Source organism: Lygodium microphyllum, chromosome 8 (genome assembly GCF_053477565.2).
Source record: "Lygodium microphyllum isolate KBCC chromosome 8, Lygodium_microphyllum_v1.1.10, whole genome shotgun sequence".
Taxonomy (NCBI): Eukaryota; Viridiplantae; Streptophyta; class Polypodiopsida; order Schizaeales; family Lygodiaceae; genus Lygodium; species Lygodium microphyllum.
In genome coordinates this window covers 107,259,388-107,280,408 of record NC_141142.1, presented here as the reverse complement: position 1 = coordinate 107,280,408, position 21,021 = coordinate 107,259,388, and the positions used below count along the sequence as shown (strand labels likewise).

Below are 21,021 nucleotides of genomic sequence, written 5' to 3'. Positions count from 1 at the left end.
TCATAGCTATCAAGTACAAAAGGTATGATACGGTACAGTACAATAAAATACAATACTAAATGGTACCTTATGATTTTATAAGATATGATATGATATTAGTACGAGAGAAAATTCACTTGAATTTTAAAAAAACTATAAATCACTAAATGATAGAACACATGTTTAAAGTGAAAATAGCCATTTCATTACAAAATAAGATGAATACATGAGGGTGGGTCTCATGGTTGCATGCGTTGTGCAACCTGCGATACAACTAGAGTTTGGTACATGCATGGATGATGGATCATAGTGGAATCTGGATACAATGATAGTAGATACAAAAAAGAGAGAGGTCTATGAATTTGTGATGAGGCATCACTATCATCAACATCATCATTCATCAGAACCATCTAAGTGCTCATCAAGAGAGTCTAAAGATAACTCCTCGGCATCAGATGATGAGACACTCTCATACTCATCCTCACTGATGAGGTTACCATCATCATTAAATGATGCCTCCCTAAGTGCCGGTTGTGTAGGCAAGGGGGGGATGCCATCATGAGGCATAGGATGCGAGCTACTAGATCCCTGCCTCACATATGTCTACAAGCTACTTGAACCACCCCTTCTCGATCCCTGCCTCACATATGTCTACAAGCTACTTGAACCACCCCTTCTCGGTGTCAGAGGGCACCGAATAACCGTGCCCTTTGCTACCACCTACTTGAACTCCTCACCCATGAGCACACTCACTACAAGTGTTAGGAGTATAGGCTGCTATAAGCTCTCTATAGAGCTACAAAAAGATCATTCCTCCTCATCCACTTCTTGATGTACACTCGGAAGAGTGTCGCCCTTCAACTTGAATGTATCAATATTCACCTACACAATGCACATAAGATTTTAAATGCTAAAGTCTAAATTGTAAAGTAGAAACTTTAAAATTTAAAACAACAAACATTAAATTTTATGGTTAAGTGTTTACTTGCTTTAGATTCATGCTCATCATAGTCCTCATCATGTGTAAGTTAGTGCAACAATAGAGTAGCCGCTCTAATTATCGTGTGCTAAGCTGATTGTGAATCTTCATGTGAATGAGAGAATTAACACTCTAGTTTCTCGCATGTGCACTCAAAGAGGAATCTTAAGTAAGGACTCTCATGGCCAAGGGCCGAAGGGTCTCTAGTGCATATCCAAAGATTTGCCACCAAAATAAAGGTTTCATAAGTAACTCCTCCAACAAGTGGGAGAAGCAAAAGCCACATGTCCTCTATGATTTACATAGCATCCTACCACCTCTAGCACTGCATTTTTGTCATCCACGGGGACACAAGTCAAATATGTAAGCTGGTCCGAATGGAACTTTTTATTGTTTATGACCGCCGGCGACTTGTAGGACGGATATACCAATGCTGCAAAACCATAGATGGCCTTATGCATCCATGCCCATCTCCTCTTTGCTATTTCTAGAACATGTGCACGTTGTGTCTCTGTGATCACTGTGCAAACACATGCCTCCACCAGTGCCGCTCTGAACAAGTGAACGAGAAGAAATATAGTGGACCCCTTGCACTCACTCATACATAACACCCTATAAAAGGGAGTCATGACAATAACAATGGCATGGACTTTCTACCAAAACTGCTCATTGAGGCACAAGTGCTACATGGCTTTGGTCTTCTCTATCTCATGCTCATTCCACTCATTTCATGAAGTGGACACTACTTTCTGCCGTGCAAGGCAGACCACACCTCATATAAAGGCACTCCAGCAGCAACTACATATAAGGAAACCAAGTTGAAGAAGGCTTCTTCAACTCAAGTGTGCCATGCTCACAATACATCACAAGCACCTTTACCTTTACTGTGAAGAAGGTGACAATTGATGTAGCCTTGTAGACCACCCTCTTCACCCACTTGAGCTTCTTGAGGTCTTCCATGAGCAAGTCTAAATGATGACTTGCACATGGAGTCCACAAAATGGTAGGAAACTTGGATTTAAGCAAATGACCCATGTGCCGATAATTCAATGCATTGTTGATAACAACTTGCACCACATTTGAGGGGCCCACCTACAACCACAAATTACAATACTTTGAGAGAGAGAGAGAGAGAGAGAGGGTATACCCTACGCCCGTCGGTTGTCAGAGAGAGCGTCTCGGCCAGAGTGCCCACTGATCTGTACAAAGAAATAGCGTCAGACAGAGACTGCAACTCTTCACTCGGCCCCTGACCGGCATACACAGTAATACAATATGGCTGGCCTGGATCTGGCTTTTATAGACCAAATAGTGGCAGCTCTTGGTCCGGATTTTGATAACGAGGAACCAGAGGATATGGTTCCGTGCACAGAAGAGATGCCCCTTGGTCCTGACTTCCAGCCTGTGGGCAAACGCACCAAGCATACTTCAGAAGAGACAATGGATCATCAGGATCGTTCCTATGCTCAGGTTGCTTCTGATTCTGTGGACTCTCAGGAGGTTGACTGGGAGTATTTGCTGGAGTTTGCTAACACTCTGCTTGGCGATTATGCTTAATATAATTAGGAAGTCTTTTCTGATTCTACCCCACTGAAGATGTTTTGGATGCCATTGTGGACCCGAAAAATGTCTTGTGCTCCTTTTCCGTGTTCTATGAACGCACCGTGATTCTCTTCTTCACTGGTCGGATACCACAGCTTTCCCGTATTCGCCAATGGCTGCACAGTCTGTTACAAGGGGAATGTGTGGAAGAGATTTTTGTTGGGCCCCGAGGCTTTTTTGAGGTGCTGTTGAAATCTGAGACGCATCGTCTTGCTCTCATGACTAAACTGCCTTTGTTCTTAGACCGCCGACTGCCTCACAAGATTCCATGCGTACTTATATGCGTAGGAAAGAGATGTTGTCTTCCGAACACTCTGCTCCTGCTATGGTTTCTGCTGCTCCCCGTCAATAACCCACAAGGCGATTGTATTCGGATGGTCCAAAGGGTCCACCTCCTAAGCTGGCTTTTGATACTAGAGGTAAAGTCATTACTCCAGGGGATCGTCGTTATCCCCGTTCCATCCCCAAGACAGCGGATATGCCGTCTACCTCCAAATCTGGTCGTCCGAACTCTTTCGCCGTGTTGGCTGATTTTTTGGATGACGGAGTCCTAGACATTCTTGCAGAAAAGGTCAAATCGAGGCAAGCTGTGCCTCATACCTGATTTTCTTTTGAATATACATGAAAATACCCATGTGGAATGTGCGAGGAATTTGTTCTCGCCACAAGCAACATGCCATGTGGACTGTCTTGCATGAGAATTAGTGGGATGTTTTGTGTGCTGTTGAGCACAAGAGTCATGGAGAAGCAGGAAAAGTGCTGGATTGCCATGGCTTTCGTTTGTTTTATGCAGGGATACATGCCATGCATTATTCTGGTGTGCTCATGATTGTCCATAAAAAATATCAGCCTGCTCTTATTAAAAATGATGTACATGGCCGCTTTGTGGTGATTGAAATTTTATTCGAAGGAGAGATCTTATGGTTACTTGGGCTCTATGCTCCGAATGATCCTTTATCTCGCCGGGAGCTTTGGCATACCTTGCAAACTTCCTTGTCTCTTGGCAGACGGGGTTTTTTTATGGGGGATTTCAATATGTGTGTCAATTCTTCGCAGTCCACATCAGAGCATTCGGTAATGGATGCGCCGGAAAGTCGTACGTGGCATGAGTTGGCTCTTGCCGTTCTTAAGCAAGATCTCTGGTCTTGGCTACACCCTTCTTCTACAGGGTTTACTTACCATTCTGCCCAGTATGCAACAACATGGTTGCGGTTGGACCGCATATACATCATGCAGAATGATGATTTCCTTCCTGAGATGCTCGAAATGAAAGTGTTGCAGCAATATGCCTTGTCGGACCATTTCCCTCTACAGCTTGAGCTGCTTACACAACCCATTGCACCTTATAAGCAATTTCTAGAGAGACTTCCTTTGCATTTCAACTCATCTTATTTGAAGCATGCAAACTTTCAGGGCTATATGCAGCAATTGATTGATAGATTCTTATTGGACTTCTCCTCTCAGGGCACTGCTTCATTTGAACGATTGCTTTCTAATGTCCAGCGGGTTGCTTAACAGTATGGGATCCATCATGCATCTCTTTGTCGCCGGCGTCGACAAGCAGCGGAGGACCTGTTGGCTTTGGTTCGTTCACTACTGGTGGACACTCCAGATGATGAATTTCTGCTGTCACTGGCAATGCGTGTGGCCGATCTTATTAAAGAGTTTCAGTTGAAATCTTATCAGTAGGCCAAATTGCAACATCTGACGGACACTTTGCAAGATAGTGCTTGTCAGACTCATAAGTTCTTTCGAGCTCTCCATGCCACTCCTGCGCGAGAGAATATGACTAGACTCTAGGATGCAGAAGGTCAAATGGTCCTTGATCCGCAAACTATTGTGAATATGTGTAGGAATTATTTCATCGACCTTCTTGGTTCCACTTCTCCCCCTTTAGGCCAAATTACTCATGCCCGTTCAGTTTTTTATGATTTGGTCCGCAATCAGGTTCCGCAGGACATGCAAGCTACCATGGAGACAGATATTTGTGAGGCAGAGGTTATGGATGTTCTGTTACACTTGCCCAAGGATAAAAGTCCTGGCTAGGATGGTCTCACCAATGAGTTCTTTGAGGTTTTTGCTACCCAACTGGAGAAACCATTGAAGGCTCTGTTTCAGCAGGTATGGGAAACGGGGATCATGCCTTCCTCCTGGAAAGGACTTATTAAACTGCTTCCAAAAGTTCCCTTGCCGTCTATGTTGAAACATTGGTGCCCAATTTCTTTGATGGGTTCTATGTATAAAATCTTTTCCAAAGTAATGGCGAATCGGCTCCACAAGCATCTTCCTGCCATTGTGCATCCTCTCCAATATGGATTCATTAAGGGCCGAAACATTCTCCACAATGTATTAAATGCGCAACTGGCGATTGATTATGCAAAGTATTCTAATCAGGAGGTCGTGCTGATTCAATTGGACCTGGAAAAGGCTTTTGATTATCAGGATTGGTCTTTTATTGCAGAACTTATGTCTATTATGGGCTTTGGCGCTCGGATGTCTCGTCTGATTTACACGATCAGTGCTACGGCGTCTTCGCGAGTCATGCTAAATGGAGGCGTTACCGAGCCATTTGTCCTTGCCCGCTCTGTCAGACAGGGGTGCCCTTTGAGTCCTCTCTTCTTTGCCCTTGCGACTCATCCAGTTCTTTCGATGTTATCTCATATGGCAGCTTCTACTCAGTTGGCTGGATTGTCGCTTCCTTCTAGATAGCACTTCATTAGTCAATCCTTGGCTGATGACAGCTTTATGATTCTGCGTACAGATAAGGATAACCTTCGCAAAGCATTAGATGTTTGGACTCTCTTTGGTCAAGCTTCCGATCTTCGCATCAATGCTTTGAAATCGGCCATTCTCAGCTGCTCGGAGTCGGATGTGTAGTCATTAGACTAGCAAGGTATGGTTATTCCCCGTGGCTCCATTGTCAGGCATCTTGGGTACCCTTTGGGCATTGATGTTCCCCCAAAGCAGCTGCTACAGTGGATTTCACAAAAACTGTCGGCTAAGTTTCTATATTGGAAGTCTCAGGCCTGGCCCTTCCATGTTCGCCTCAAAGTAGCCCAGACAATTATGTTGCCAATGCTCACATACTTCTTGCCATTGCTGCCCTGGACTGCTACTACACTAAATGCTCTTACTCAGTCTATTCGTTTCATGTTATGGAAGAAGGATTCCCTGCGTGCAAGCATTTCCTGGATTTCTTGGTCGCATGCGTGCACCCCCAAACGCATGGGTAGAGGGGCTATTTTAGATGCCCAAACTCATATGCTGGCACTCCGTTGGTCTCTTTTCCACGCCATGTGCTCGGATCATCATCTGTGGGTCATTATAGCCCGTTATTTTCTAGAGGACCACGGGCTTCAGCATGGTAATACCCAAATCCGGAGTTCTTGGTGGCATGTTCTTAATGCCGATTCTCGGTTCTCCAATCCTTCTTCATCACTGCTTTCACATTTGGTATGTTCCTGGAGACTGGTCCTTCGGAAGGCTCAGTGGCATCCAGCAGAGAATCGCCTGGCTACTAATTCTTTTCAATTGGAATTATTGGCAGTCTCGCGGTTACTTTCGTGGGAAGGTAAACATGAGCTTCGACCAAAATTCAACCGCATGGAACGTTTGGGATTAACTTCAGTCGCGGATGCCACCCTTGCTAGTTGCAATGTCTTGATATCCTTTCGTACAGCCAGGAGGCTTTTCAGGATCCCTCCCCTCCCGAATACAGGCATTTATGGGAACAGCTGTTGATGGTGCTCCAGAGTAGACAACCCTTTCCTGCCCTTGCTTCGGATCGTCCCTGGTAGGACTGGGACTTGGCAAACCGGCTGAACTTAGAAAAGGCTTCAGCTAACCAGGTGTATCATCTTCTGATTAAAGATCATCAATGGCTGGTTACTAAAGCTAATACTCTATGGGGATTGCGTAAATCCCGGTCATGGTGGAGGGCAACTGTGATGGAGGGCTGGTTGAACAAGACACCCTTCAAATATAAGGTCTTTCTTTGGAGGATGATGATTGGTGGTCTTCCGCTTGCTTCAGCCCTTTCCAAGCGCCGAATCTCCAACGGCAACTGTTTCCTTTGCACCACCGGTGTGGAATCTGCCCATCACCGATTTATTTCTTGCCCCATCACTAAGAAAATCTGGTCATTCTTGTCAGCCATTTGGCGAGCGGTGGTTGGTTTATCACTACGCGCGTTTGATTGGGTTTTCGTGCAACCCAAATACCCCACACTGATACAGCCACATATGAAGATCATGTTTCACTTTCTGCGATATTGGGGCTGTTGGCATAACTGGACCGTTCGGAATGCTTTTCTTTTTGATTCCGCCTATAATGTTCAGTGGCATATTGCTAGGCTTAAGGGTCTCTTGTACTGGCAGATAGATCTTCTCCGACACTCTGACATACTCTCTCGGGAGGACTTACGTCCCTGGCATATGGCAATTTCCTCTGCATCTTTGCCATGACTTTGTACCTCTTAGGTCATCTGGTTCTTGTAAAGAGATAGTGTCCTCTTTACACACAATGGGGTAGACCCATCGTGTATCTTGTAATCGTGAAAACTTGTACCTTCTTCGTAATTAATACAATTAACTTTTACGAAAAAAAGAGAGAGAGAGGGTATAATTATGAATAATGAAAGAAAGTGAAATAAATCTAATAGACAATGTATACCTCAATGATAGCTTGCCGAATGTGGCAATAGATGAATGAGCCTGTCATTTTCCTCCCCCTCTTGTCGATGTCTAGAGCCCGCAAAAAGAAAGCGTCACGAGTGTACATGAGAGGAGTATGTTGATGATACCCCATTTCTTACAATCACTCCATCGGTCGGTGAGAATGGAGCAACCATATTTTGTCCATGCAAGCCGAATAGGATCAAGGGCTCTATCAATCCTCTCCTTCTCTTCATCAATCTTTTTCATCCTCATGTCATGGTATATGAGACTGGTCCATTCTTCACATGGACCCATAGTGGCAATGGCTTTTACTATCTTCTTCCATTGCTCTTGCTTTAGGACACTAAATGTAAGATTGCACTCAATCATAGTGCATGCAATTTCAATCTTTGCAAGTTGTTTCCTTTCTCTAAGAAAGGTAACCAATCCATGCACATGACAAGGAGCTTGAGAGAGAGAGGATCTTTGGTGCCATATGAGCCTCCAATCTTTGTCTTTTTTCGGATCCGGATGTAGATGTGGAGCCCTTGCCACCAATAGTATAGGCCTCACCCACGTCTGTTGAAGATACGCCAACATTTGATACTTTTTTGCTAGTAGGTATAGATATAGGTGCCGATACGTCACCTCCTCCTCTAGTAAATCCTCCTCTCATCTTGGAGAGAATCTCATCCACAATATTATGAGGGATTTCCTTGCATGGAACAACTTGCCTCCTCGTCTTAGAAAGATGTTGGAGAAATCGTGCCGCACCACTTGTGTAGTGCTTCCCGTGATACTTACACATCCAATGGTGGGACTTCTTTATGTCCGTCTCCACATGGATGGCATGCAAATTAATGGCCTCATGCTTCTCACGAATCATGATGCTGATGGAGAGGGAGAGTCACTAGTGAGCGAGAGGCTTGATAGAGGGAGACCCAAGGGATAGTGAGAGGCTTGAGCCTTGAGCCTTTAGAAGGAGAGGGAGAGTGAGAGGCTTGAAAGTTAGAGAGAGAGAGGATGGGATAGATAGGTTGCTTAAAGAGAGAGAGGCTTGAGCAATGAGGATGCTTGTGAACTTGGTGTGGAAGGATGGAGGGGACGAGCATCTTTTATAGGCTAGAGAAGAGAGTGGAAGAAGAGAAGGATCCAAAGTGAAGGAAGAGAGAGGGGGTGGGATAGATGGCTTGCTTAAAGAGAGAGAGGCTTGAGCAATGAGGATGCTTGTGAATTTGGTGTGGAAGGATGGAGGGGACGAGCACCTTTTATAGGCTAGAGAAGAGAGTGGAAGAAGAGAGGGATCCAAAGTGAAGGAAGAGAGAAGACTCAAGAGTGTGGAAAAGAGCATTCAAGGCTAGAGCATGGGATCCAAGGTGGCAATGGGTAACTTGGCAAGTCGCAATGCCAAATAGGCTCCAAAGTGTGGCACATGGGCGAGAACGGGCAAATGAAACCAGACTTCCTTCTTGAAGACCAGAAGGACCTTGGGCTGTTGTCACCTGCTTCGGACTACCAAAAAGACTCTTGTCTCCTCTTGTATGCTGTCATCTACTGCTTAGGACCACCAAAAAGATTGTTGCTTCCTCCTGTATGCTGTTATTTACACCAGAAGGACCTTGGGCTACTATCACCTACTCCCAGAGGGCTCCAAACTGCTGTCACATGCCATAGAACTGATCCCTAGTGGCTGCAAATCACATCAACAACCTCTCCTTGCTCTCTAACAGCCTCCTTCTCTCTCACAATGGCTGGAATAGCCTTCCACCAGCCCCTAAAAACGTTTTCCCCACTTGTATGGGAAAGCTTTGCCAAGTGATAGCCTTCTAATCTCATTTTTCAGCATTGTCCAAATTATTAAATTAATTTTCAGAATATTAATTCTAAAAAAATAATTTAATAATTATTCTAGTGCTCAAAAAACTAATTTTAACAGCCAATAATTAAATTGGCTAGGCCAATTTGTCTCCCAAGTATCCCTAAGCAATTATTGAACTTTAGACTCGCATTAACTAGTTAATTAATGCCTAGTCTCTAATATCATCACCGACATTAGTGGCCAATAAATTAGCCTACGCACAAATTAGACACTGGATACCACCTAGTACCTCTCATGCATGACTTATTACAACTTTTGCCTTCGACACCCACTGCATCCTCAGGGTCCTTGGCCTGTTACCATGAAATAACTGCCATGTGCATCACATGTGCTAAATAACCTTGCACATTTGATTAATAACTTAATCAAATGTTATTAGCAAGATTAAAGCATCTTAAAATTTCATGTCCTCGTGACACCAAAAAAATGCACAGGATTAGACTTTGAAACACTCTAGAAATGGTGGCCCAATATGTACACAATTATCATACAAATCCGTATGCGTACGTATCATACGGTTCATACGGTACAAACCTTGCCATGCAACATATGGAGACAACAATGGCCAAGATTGGGAACTTGCTAGCCGTCTTTGTCCTCATAAGGCTTCAGTTAACCAGGTGTATTATCTCTTGATTAAGGACAAGGTTACTAAAGCCAATGCAATTTGGGGCATGCATAAATCCAAGTCTTAGTGGAAAATGACAGTGATGGAAGGATGGTTGAACAAGAGCCCATTCAAATGTAAGGTCTTTCTTTGGAGAGTGATCATTGGTGGGCTTCCCCTTGCTTCAACCCTTTGTAAGTGCTGAATCTCAAATGGCAATTGTTTTTTTTGTATAACTTGTGTGGAATCTTCACATCATAGATTTATTTCTTGCCCTTTGGCTAGAGAAATTTGGGCTCTTCTGATAGATATTTGGCAAGTGGTTATTGGTCTATTACTGAGCCCTTTTGGTTGGGTTTTTGGCAAGGCCAAATATCCCTCGTCAGTGTAGCCACATATGAAGTGTTTGTTCCATTTTTTCAGATTTTCAAGCTGTTGGCATGATTAGATCACCCGGAATGCTTTAGTCTTTGACTTCGCCTTGGGTGTCCACGGACACATGGCCAAACTCAAGGGTTTTCTACACTGGCAATTAGATCTTGTGCAGCAAGCTGATCTCCTCCCTTGGGAGGATTTAGCTCCTTGGTATACAACAATCTCTACTACTTCTTTCCCATGACTTTTGTACTCGTTTAGTTATTTGATCTTTTGTAAAGCGAGTTTATGCACGATGGCATATTGAGTCTCGAGGTGCATCTTGTATACTCGTCCTTTTGTGTTTGTTGACTCCATTGTATCTCGTTTGTATATGATATCCTAGGGCCATCCCAGACTTTGTAATCTTGTGATCTTATACTTTTTTCGTAATTAATATTAACCACCCATTAAGAGAGAGAGAGAGAGAGAAAGAGAGAGAGAGAACTACTTAAAGAAGGATGTTTCCCAAGTTGGTATTGAGCGTGCATCGCTTTCGGTTGGTCGGAATTTGCCTCCTCAAGATGATTCTTGGGTCACTGTGGTTAGACGTAATGCTAGATAGGAATCTCGTTCAACTCCTGCTCACCCACCTCCACACCCTATTACTCGAACTTTTCAGTGCAGAGATAAGGGGTTTTATATGAAACCTCAATCTTCACGTGTTCCTGCAGTTGGTGCGGATGATAAAAGGGCTTCTTATTCTGCTTTCCGCTTTGATGCACGTGGGAGGCTTGTGCTTCCTCGGGATATTTTCCATTATCAACAACAACAGTTTCCTTCTCGTGCTTCGATTGCTAGTTTGCAGAGGGGAGATCTCGTAGATGTGATCCGTGCTGAGATGGAGAGATTTCAGGAAGCTAAAGCTATTGATGTTAAAAGAAAAGGGAATGTGGTAATTCGGTAGTTTTGTTTTCTACGATTTATTATGAGACTTGCTTTATGGAATGTTTTCAGCATGCTTGCTCTTTACGAGCTAAATTGCAGCATGTGCAATCTTTGTTGGCCCACTCGTTGTCTCTGTATCAGTCAGGGGATACTATTGATGACTTGCTCACATGCATTGAATGGTTGAAATGTAGAGTTCAATCTCTTCACGAGGAGGACTATGCTAGATACAAATTGCTGGCCCGAGTGGAAGCTTTGCATGATAAAAACTATCAATCTCATCAGTTTTTTTCTCGTTTACGCCAAAAATACGCTCAGGAAAATATTGTGCGTTTGTTGGATGAGCAAGGTGTTATGGTGATTGATCCTACTTCCATCATTCAAAGGTGCGCTGACTTTTATAAATCTTTGTTGGGTCCATAGGAGATTCTTTAAGATGTTGTTCACTCTACTCGTTGATACATTTGTGATTTGGTTAGTAACCAGGTTAAGCCAGAATGGATTGATTTGATGGAGGCTGATATTTCAGAGGATGAAGTGGAAGATGTGCTATCCCATTTGCCTCGAAGGAAAAACCCTAGCTAGGATGGGCTTTCTAATGAGCTGTTTTCAACCCATGTTGAGCAGCTTAAGGACTCATTAACTCGTGTGTGTCAGCAAGTGTGGAATTCTTATATGATGCCTTTAGACAGAAAGATTGCTATCATTCAATTATTGCCTAAGGTTCCCTCTTCGATCTCTTTGAAACAATGAAGACCCATTTCTGTTATGGGTTCTTTGTATAAAATCTTCTCTAAAATCATTGCCAACAGATTGCAGAAAGTATTTCCGCACTTGGTTTATCCACGTAAATATGGTTTCATTAAGGGTCGGAATATAATGCATAGCATTTTCAATGTTCAACTAGGGATTGATTATGCACGTTGTTATGCTTTAGCTTGATCTTGAAAAGGCATTTGATCATGTTAGCTAGTCTTTCTTGCGGTAGCTAATGTCCATCATGGGATTTGGTCCTCGCATGATTTCTCTTGTTGATACCATTAGTCACAATGCTGTGGTTCATATTGCACTTAATGAAGGGATCACCAATGAAATTGCCTTGTCTCAGTCTCTTCGGCAAGGCTGCCCTCTGAGCCCTTTGCTATTTGCTTTGGTCACTCACCTGATGCTCTCATTGTTGGATAAGTTGGTCGATCAAGGTGAGATTGTTGGTTTGTCTCTTCCCGGTGGTGCCCAACTTTTGGATCAATCTTTGGCTGATGATTCCTTTATGTTCCTTAAGGCTGATTGCACTAATGTTAATCGGGCATTGGTTGCGTGGAATATTTTTGCTTTGGCATCGAGACTTCATATATATGCTCAGAAATCTACATTTCTTTCTTGTACGGAGCAAGATTTGCAGGCTTTGGGTTGGCATAGAGTTGTGATTTCTAAGGGAGATATAACCCAACACTTGGGTTATCCTATTGGTGTGGATGTAGCTCCCAGTGCCTTACTTGATTGGATGTCATCCTGAATTCATGATCGGTTCATGTACTAGAAATCTCAAGACTGGCCTCTTCATGTGAAACTTAAAGTTGCTCAATGCATCATGATCAGTATGATCTCGTTTCTCCCGCCATTGCTTCCTTGGACTAAGAAGTCTCTTTTGGAACTGGCTCAGCCTATCCGATTCATGTTGTGGAAAAAGAAAGGGGATTAATCATTTGGGCCAGGTGTGGATATCGTGGCAACATGTGACTACTCCTAAAAGGATGGGGGGAGCAGCTTTATTGGATGTTAATTTGCATATGGCTGCTTTGAGACTAGCACTTTTGCAAGCACTATGTGTAGAGAATCATCCCTGGTCAGATATTGAAAAATTTTTCATAGAAAGGACTGGCATCTCTCATGGTAGCACGGTTATTCATGCTTCTTGGTGGCATGTGCTTAATTCCACAAGGCCTATTAAGGTCTCGGAGTCTTTTTTCCTTTCTCATTTGATTACATCTCACAATGCTTAATTCCACAAGGCCTATTAAGGTCTCATAGTCTTTTCTCCTTTCAAATTTGATTACATCTTGGTAGGAGATGTTACGTTTTGCAGTTTGGCGCCCTCTTGATTTTCATAAGGAGAAGGATTCACTGCAAGGAGAAGTACTGGCTACCTCCAGGTTGTTGGATTGGCCTGACAAAGATTTGCAACGAGACAAGTTTAATCCGATGGCTCATTTGGGGTTGCAAACAATCCATGGTGGTGTCATTCCTGGGCAGCCCCGTCTTTATTCTTTCCGGCATATTCATCAGCAATTTCGGGTGCCTCCAGGATATCATGACATTTGGTCATCCATAAAGGACAGACTTCTGAGGTTCTCTCGTTTGCCTGCATTATAGCCATCATCTCCCTGACAAGATTGGATGTTTGTGCTTCATTATGATTTTGAGAAAAGGTCAACTAATTAGATATATCATCAGATGGTAGAGACCAAGAGATGGGTCACTAGAAAGGCTAACAAATTATGGCATATTCGAGATAGCAAAAAGAAGTGCTAGAAAAGATTCATCCAACTCTGGAAGTCTAAGGTTCCTTATCAGGGTAAAGTGTTCATGTGGAGGTTGCTTATTAGGGGTCTTCCAATTGGGGATGTGTTGTGTGCTCGCAAGATCTTAGGTGGTCGCGCATCCATGGTCATGTGGCTGATGTTCGTGGTTTAGTGTTATCGCAAATCTCCTCTATAGTTTTAGCTGATTTGGTTCTTCCTGACATTGCTCTTCCCTGGCTAGATATTGTTTGCTCCACACCAGCTGTCCTTTCTGTGTGATATTTTTGTGTTACGAGTCTTGGTAGACTTTCATTTGCGTCTGTTTTTTCTTAGCTGACCTGATGGTCTGATGTAAATATTGCTACTTAATTCAATTATCTTCACAAAAAAAAAGAACTACTCAGGGTCAACTGCTGCCTATGGAGTGTCCAACACTAGCCTACACGCCTGCTGAACACTTCTGCCCTGTGCGGCACATGCTTCCCTTGTGCACATCCATTGTCCCTGGGCATTCTTGTTCCCCTGTGCACAGCATGTGACCGAGACCTAGAGCAAATCAATGATCGAGATAGAGGGTGACTCCTATAGGCCTGCTTGCTGCCTGCCAGCCACAGAGGTCGCGTGTTCTTGGGGAAGGGTCCTGTCTCTCAGCCATCTGCAGGATACAGTGCAACCTCTCCAGCGCATCCTGAGACCCCACAGCCACTTGTCCAGCACTTGTTTGGTTCCCTACACTTGTTTTGTGCCTGGCCTCTTCCCCAATAGGGCACCTGCAGCTCACATGCAGTTTGCACTGTGCCTTCTTGCTTCGTGCCTAGCCTGTAGAGTGTGCTAGCTTAGTAACAAATAAAGAGGTGGGTGGACCGTGTTTATCAGATATATATCACTTGTGCACTGCTGCATAAGTGCAGAGATGGACACCGCTTGTGTCATCAATATAGATTTTCACAATCAGTGATTGGCTAGGGTAGAAGCTTAAGGTGATTTGGATTTGGATGCATAGTCTCAAGTTGAGGATATTCTCGAAGACACTAAAGGCAATGAAGCGAGAAAACGTCACAAGATATAGTGCTAGCTCCTAAATATATGATTGTTTTGGAACCCTTGTAGCAAGGTAGTTTCCCTCCTTTGTAGGGGTAGGGGGACATGTACCAAGGTGAGATGTCTCAACAAGTTGCGAGTAAGCCTTGCTCGTAGTCCAATGAGTCTTTCCAATATATGCTTGCCAATGCGAATAATTTGATGAATGATTATGCATGTGAGAATGAAGGAAAAGCAAGTTTTTTATTGGATGGTGATCCTCTGGTGGCTATCATGGGGTTAGAAATAGTATCACAGAAGATTGCTGCCTTCCATGAGAGGGCAGCCATCTTTTAGTTTACGGGAAGGACTCCTTTGATATGTGCACTTGTAATATTCTCTTACAGTGTTCTTGAGCATTAGGTGCTACTTCAATCATAATACTCAAAACTTTTGTGATTCTATTTCAGCTCCCTCCTTAGGTTCATCAAAATCCAAAGGATCCATATAGTTAGACAGAGATACCATAGCTTCAAGTAGCATTAAAGCAACATATGCTTCAACAAGAGACTGAAGTTGTATGTTGCTTGATTCAAAAGACTCCATTTGTAGTAGATGTATGTCTCTCATCTCTTGATTACTATAGTCAATGTCACACACCTGATCAATCCTTCTAAATTTGGTTGGGGTCAAAGGTCCAAAATGTAAGTTCTCTACCATGGTCAAGATTGGCTAGGGTATATATAACAAGACCCAACAGAGCTTTTAGTGCTTCTAGAATATACTGTGCATATGGCTTGTTGATAGAGCTCTTGTTGTAATGAAATTAAACTAGTGATAGACTCTACAAGTCATTGGTTTTCTTTATGTGAAGTCGATATAACATCCTCAATGTGTCTATCCTATTTCAAGTCATTGATCCGGGCCTCCATAGTCTAAACAGTTATTATGAGTATTAGAGCATGGTTGCAATCAATGCTATTAAATGATGAGGCATGTTAGACCAATACTTCAGGGCAAGTGCCGGCCCCTCTTGTAGAGGAGATTTATGATGGCCCTGAAGGGTTTTCCAGATTCTCTTTCATTCTTTGGATGCTCGGGCATGGATAATGCAGCATGGTCAGTTTGTTCATGCCATCCCATGGAGGCCCATGGAGGAATCTTAGGATATTCTCAAGCAGGCATGCCCCATCTAGGTAGAAGTGGTTAATTTCCCTTCTCACTTTTGACCATTTTTTCTGCTTGTATTGAGGTCTCTTGGTCAAGTCTTGGTGGAGGCCTGCTTGCCCTCCCAAAACACAAATAGAGCATGCTTTGGGATATTGGAAAACCTTGGCCTAATATAATTTGATTTGAGCGTCAAGGTTGCATACATTGGTTTTTGAGCTAAAATGGGGAACTTTTGCAGGACATTGTTTCAAATGTGGACAATTGGGTCATTTTGTCTTTGCATTTGATCATGCTCTAGATGTCTTGCAACGTGGTTTGTATCTTGAGGTGGATATGGGGGAGTGTCAACCCCAAGCTATGTCGCAACAATTTGTTCCTCTCCTTGTGCCTCTTGGTTTGCAAAGAGTCGTAATACAGACTCCCTTCAGGGTGGGCTTGCTGGTGAGCCGCATCCTACTCGGTCACACAAACCTTTCAACGCATGGATAAAGGAATCTACTCTAAACCTCAACCTCAATCATCTCATTTGCCTCCAACTGCAGTGGTAGGTGAATTTGCCTCGGATTCTACTTTGAGGTTTGATGCTCGAAGCAGGCTATTGCCCTCTCAAGATGCATTTCGTGCTCGGCACCATCAACTCCATCCCCATGCTTCTATTGTTGGATTGCAGAGGGAGGATCTTGTGGATGTGATTCGTAGTGAAATAGAGAGATCTCAGGCCACTCAATCTGCAGATTTAAAAGGAAAAGTGGTGATTCAATAGTTCTTCCTCTCTTTGTTCATCACGAAACTCGCTTTATGGAATGTCAAAGGGGTTTCATTGGGCAGTAAGTAGTACAACTTGTGGAGGATTGTTTTTGCCAGTGATTGGGATGTTTTTTGCACACTGAAGCACAAGCAACACCTATTGGCCAGTTCCACCTACGTTTATAAGGACTTTATGGTATTCTTTATAAGGACTTTCCATGGCCCATCAAGGGCTTGTTATGGGTAAATTCAATGTTTGTGTATCTCTGTATCAGGCAACTTCACCTCACTCTGTTATGGATGGTCCAAAGTGTCAAGCATGGGATACTATGTTAGCCTTGGCTTTGAAACATGACATGTGGTCATGGAGGCATCCTTGTGAGTCTGGATTTATATATCTATCTCTTCAACATTCAATGTTGTGAAGCTTAAGGGACTTCTCCAATGGCAGCTTGGCCTCATACATCATGCTAATATCTTGGTTAGAGATGATTTAGTTTCACTATTTGCAATCAGAGTCAAGCAATGGGCCACACTCTTGAACTTGGAGGTTCTCTAGACAAGTGGATACTGAAGGAGATTGAGAGGCAGAAACTACAAGGCCTCAAGGAAGCCAAAGCTACGATACTGTAGGAGATTGAGAGGCAGAGACTACAAGGCCTCCAGGAAGCCAAAGCTATGATAGAGTCCATGGCCCATGATAGAGGAAGTACCTCTTGAGTGGAGGATAGACAAATCCACTTCTTAGACCTGGACTGGTCTCTTCTTGAGAGGGCACATCCTCCTTGGGGTCACTATAACCAGAAAAGACGTGATATTCACTTTTACAGTGGAGAAAGATGGTTGCCTTCAAAGAGAGGGCTTGGATCATGCACAGTTCATAGGATGCTCTAGATAGAAGAGAGGGGGTACATCAACTTGAACCCAACAACCTGTCTCATAAATGGATGGAGATCCTACGCTTATCAGCAAAGGCCCCTTTAAGGATTAGAAGGATCCATTCTTTGATATGCCATGCAATGTGGCCTTTGGCTACACTACCAGGTTGGGGAGGAGGATTCAGCTGAACACAATTAAAGCACAGCCAATAACCACTTTCCATTGGCACAGACCAGACATCTCTGATCATTTCCTATCAGATTTCTTGAAAAGGCTAGACTGCATCTATAGGCCTAGGAAGATATCCCTCTTCCTATGGCTATTACCACTATGGAGGCTTTCGAGGATTTGGTTAGAGATCATTGATACTCTCCAGGGGAGATGGGAGAGGCTGTAGGGTGGCTCTGAGAGGATGAAGAGGAAAGGGGAAGAAAGTCTGCCAGGAGACTCAAAATTAAGTCACCCTTCCTAAAAATTGACTCTCTGCTGTCAAATTGAGAAACACAGTAAATTCTCTGATTAAGAGAATGAAAAATTACTTCATGAATCCAATAATTATTGGTCTTAAGAACAGTACTACTGAAATTGATCCCTTTAAAAGAAGTGCATAATGCATTGCATAGCAAGCCCAAAATGTTGATAAGTGATACTTTGTACAGCCAATGATTTAGGCAGGAAAATGCTTCAGGACAATAAAACAAGATACTTTAGAAAGCACTACTGCACTGTGGTACTGAATTCATGAATTGAAAAATACGATCAATGTTTAAAGGTAGCAGGGCACTTTACCAAAAACAAACTCAACATCTTGCCAAAACTCTTGTCCAGAATTATTCTCCAGATCAAGCTACAATCAGGAACAAATTAAGTGTTATGTTCCAGGCTAAAACCAGAGCCAAAATTGTAAAGGTGCAGGTTAATTTTGAGACATGGTTTCAGGCCCTTGTGTTTGGTTTGAGAAGACTAGTGATTCACCAAATTTGAGAATGTGCATGAATAAGCTGGCATTAATACTATTCCTGCCTCAGTCAACTAATGCAGAAAATTGGAACAAGGAAAAACAAGAAGCCTCAAATTCTCAAATGAAGACTATGAAATGAAAAACACCTAAAATGAAGTGTGTGTATTCCTGTATAGTCCTTTGGCTACACAAAATTTCCAAAAGCATATGCTCATTTAACCAAACAGTGGTGTTGAAAAGTCAAAACCCTAACGTAGAAGTGTGAAGCAGATAGAAAGTTGAATAGAGCTGATAACAAGTGCTCACCGTGGTCTCGATCACAATGGTCACTAAGTTCAGAAGGAGCATCGCAAATATGATGTATTCGAAAGTCTTGCTTTTTACAAACTGCTTCAATTTTTCACTGAAATATGAGTCATAGCAGCTTGGAAATTTTGCAAACCAGGATGGCTGCATTAGAGACAAACAATGGTGCAATCAGTTTACGCTGACACTTTGTTTTTATACTACAGATTTATCACCCGGTCATAAGAACGCAACAATTTAAAACCCGATTCCCCCTTCTTCCTTCCTTTCTTCTTTTTCATACCATCTTCCACACCACCCCACCGCATCGCCTTCATCCATAGTGCCCCCCCTCACCCCCAACCCCTACCCCCCCAAAGGAAAAGAAAGCACAGAAAAGAATAAAGCACCCTCTCTCTCTCCTAGGCCCTTCCCTTCCCCTCTGAGCCTGTCAAAATGAACTCCAGAAGAGAAAAATAAAAATTGTAAACTAATACTCATCTCCAATTGTTTAGGCTTTTGCAAAGAAGAATGAATAAACTCCGAAAATCTGCTAAGAAAACTGTCTTGTATACACACTGGGACGTGGGGAAGAATAGAATTTATTACCTCAGGCACCTTAGGGAACTTTAATGCTATGTCTTCACAAACCTCTTCAAATTCGTCCATATCAATCTGGAATACAATGACAAAGTATGTTACCGCACTAAGCAGCTCAGAATGACTTTTGCATTAAGAAGTAGCAAAGTAAGAGAGCACCGAATATAGACCAGATCAACCAGATAATTACGATTCTCCTTTAGTCAGATAAGATTTAAAATTTCCATTATAAGAGGAAATCCACAAGGAACTCGAGTAAACAAGTACAGAGCTCCCACTCATACACAGTACATATGAAAATCCCCACAGCTAATGAAAAGGAGACATGATGATTTGGAAGTTTAAGAAGACATGATGATTCAGAAGTTTAAGGCATCCCTGTACATATATATGAATTGATTGTCTAAAACTGCAGCCGCTACTAAGATCTTCCTTGCTCCCATCCACTCACATTTCACCCACTTCACATGTAAAGCTGCACATCCCATAGGTAGATCACCACCTTCTAGAAGCGAATCCTCTGACCCACTACTTTGGGAATCCCATCCTCAACATGGTGCCCTCCAAGAGTTCACAATCTACTTATTGATGCACCTTCTCAAAATGGCAAGAGATGTGGATTCTTGAGAGATGAAGGCGTTGTCTAAGATGCTATGCTCCTCAACAAAACCTAAGTAAGGTGGATGATGTTTGACATCAAAGGGAACAATTGAAAGCTGATTGCCTGCAGGATCTTATAAGTTCCAAGCCAAGTGGTTGATCTCGATTATGTGATCTCCAATATGACACCATTACCCTTGGAAATGAGGTAAGTTAAGCACTTGGATGGCCTATCTTGTGTCTGTTGATACCATAATCTGCTCGAAAGCTGTGATAAGGCTTGCATTGAGAGGGTCCCAATAGCTCAAGGAGAGTCTTGTCCAATGAATCATCTCTAGGGTACTTGTCTGAAGGCAAGAGCACAAGTGCCTTTGCAGGCTCTTCCTCTGTGAAAAGAGCCATCAGGTTCCTGCTCATACTCTTAGTGAGCACCCTCCTGGCATTCTACCAAACTATGTCTCTATCTCCCTCATAACCGGAGGGTCTCGTTATGGATGCCACTAAGGCTATGTAGTAAAACATAGCCATCTGTCCAATGTCACAAGGGCCCTGTGCTACAAATCCATCAACTCTCCTAAGTCTCCACATTCTTATCTAAAGTGTCTTGATCCCATACTATGGAAGATCTCTCTATTCACTCTTAGCTTAAATTTGATTCCTATAGGAAGCTCTTGCAGAACCCCTGGAACTGCTGGCAATGTTTCTGTAGCAATCCTCTCCCTTTCTAGAAGGCCTTACCTCCTCCTCAAAGCCTCCTCTTTGAAGAACAAACCAATGAGAGCACTCTCCTAGTTGTCACCTATCAGAGTCTTTGATCCATGGGTTCCAAATGACTGGCCGTTGAACAATCTCCTCCTGGTATGCTGGAAGCCCCTGCTCCATGGCCTTATGTAGACCTTCTCAGACCTATAGCAAGCTGCGAGGGAAAAATGATCTGGGTAGCATGGTCTATCTTGAGGTGAAGATCCACCTCAAGGATGGTCTCCACTCATCAGCACTCTTGAAAGCCCTCTTGGAGGAGAACTTTCAATGTCTGTCCACCTCGAGTGAGCCCTCGAACCACCAGCTTGCCCAGTAGGCCTCACCCTGGAACTCTGGATCAATGATACACAAGCATCCCTCAAAGCAGTGACAAATGATGGCTCTGGAGGCATAGGAATCCCTTGACCCATCTGACCTGGTCAAAAGGAAATTCTGCCCAGATGGAGTCCCCCACCAAGATGAATTGCTCGAC

General features: G+C 43.2%; 1 protein-coding gene across 2 annotated transcripts in view; it reads right to left on the bottom strand.

Moving 5' to 3' along the window:
• Positions 1-21,021, bottom strand: part of TPC1 (two-pore channel 1) — a 208,311-nt gene that overhangs the window by 37,528 nt on the left and 149,762 nt on the right. For both annotated transcript variants that reach the window (XM_087683338.1, XM_087683337.1), the window contains 3 exons: positions 19,197-19,262; positions 18,609-18,752; positions 18,131-18,188 (listed from right to left, as the gene is read on the bottom strand). In XM_087683338.1, coding sequence (XP_087539464.1) covers positions 18,131-18,188; positions 18,609-18,752; positions 19,197-19,262 — 268 coding nt within the window. The remainder of the gene's footprint in view (positions 1-18,130; positions 18,189-18,608; positions 18,753-19,196; positions 19,263-21,021) is intronic.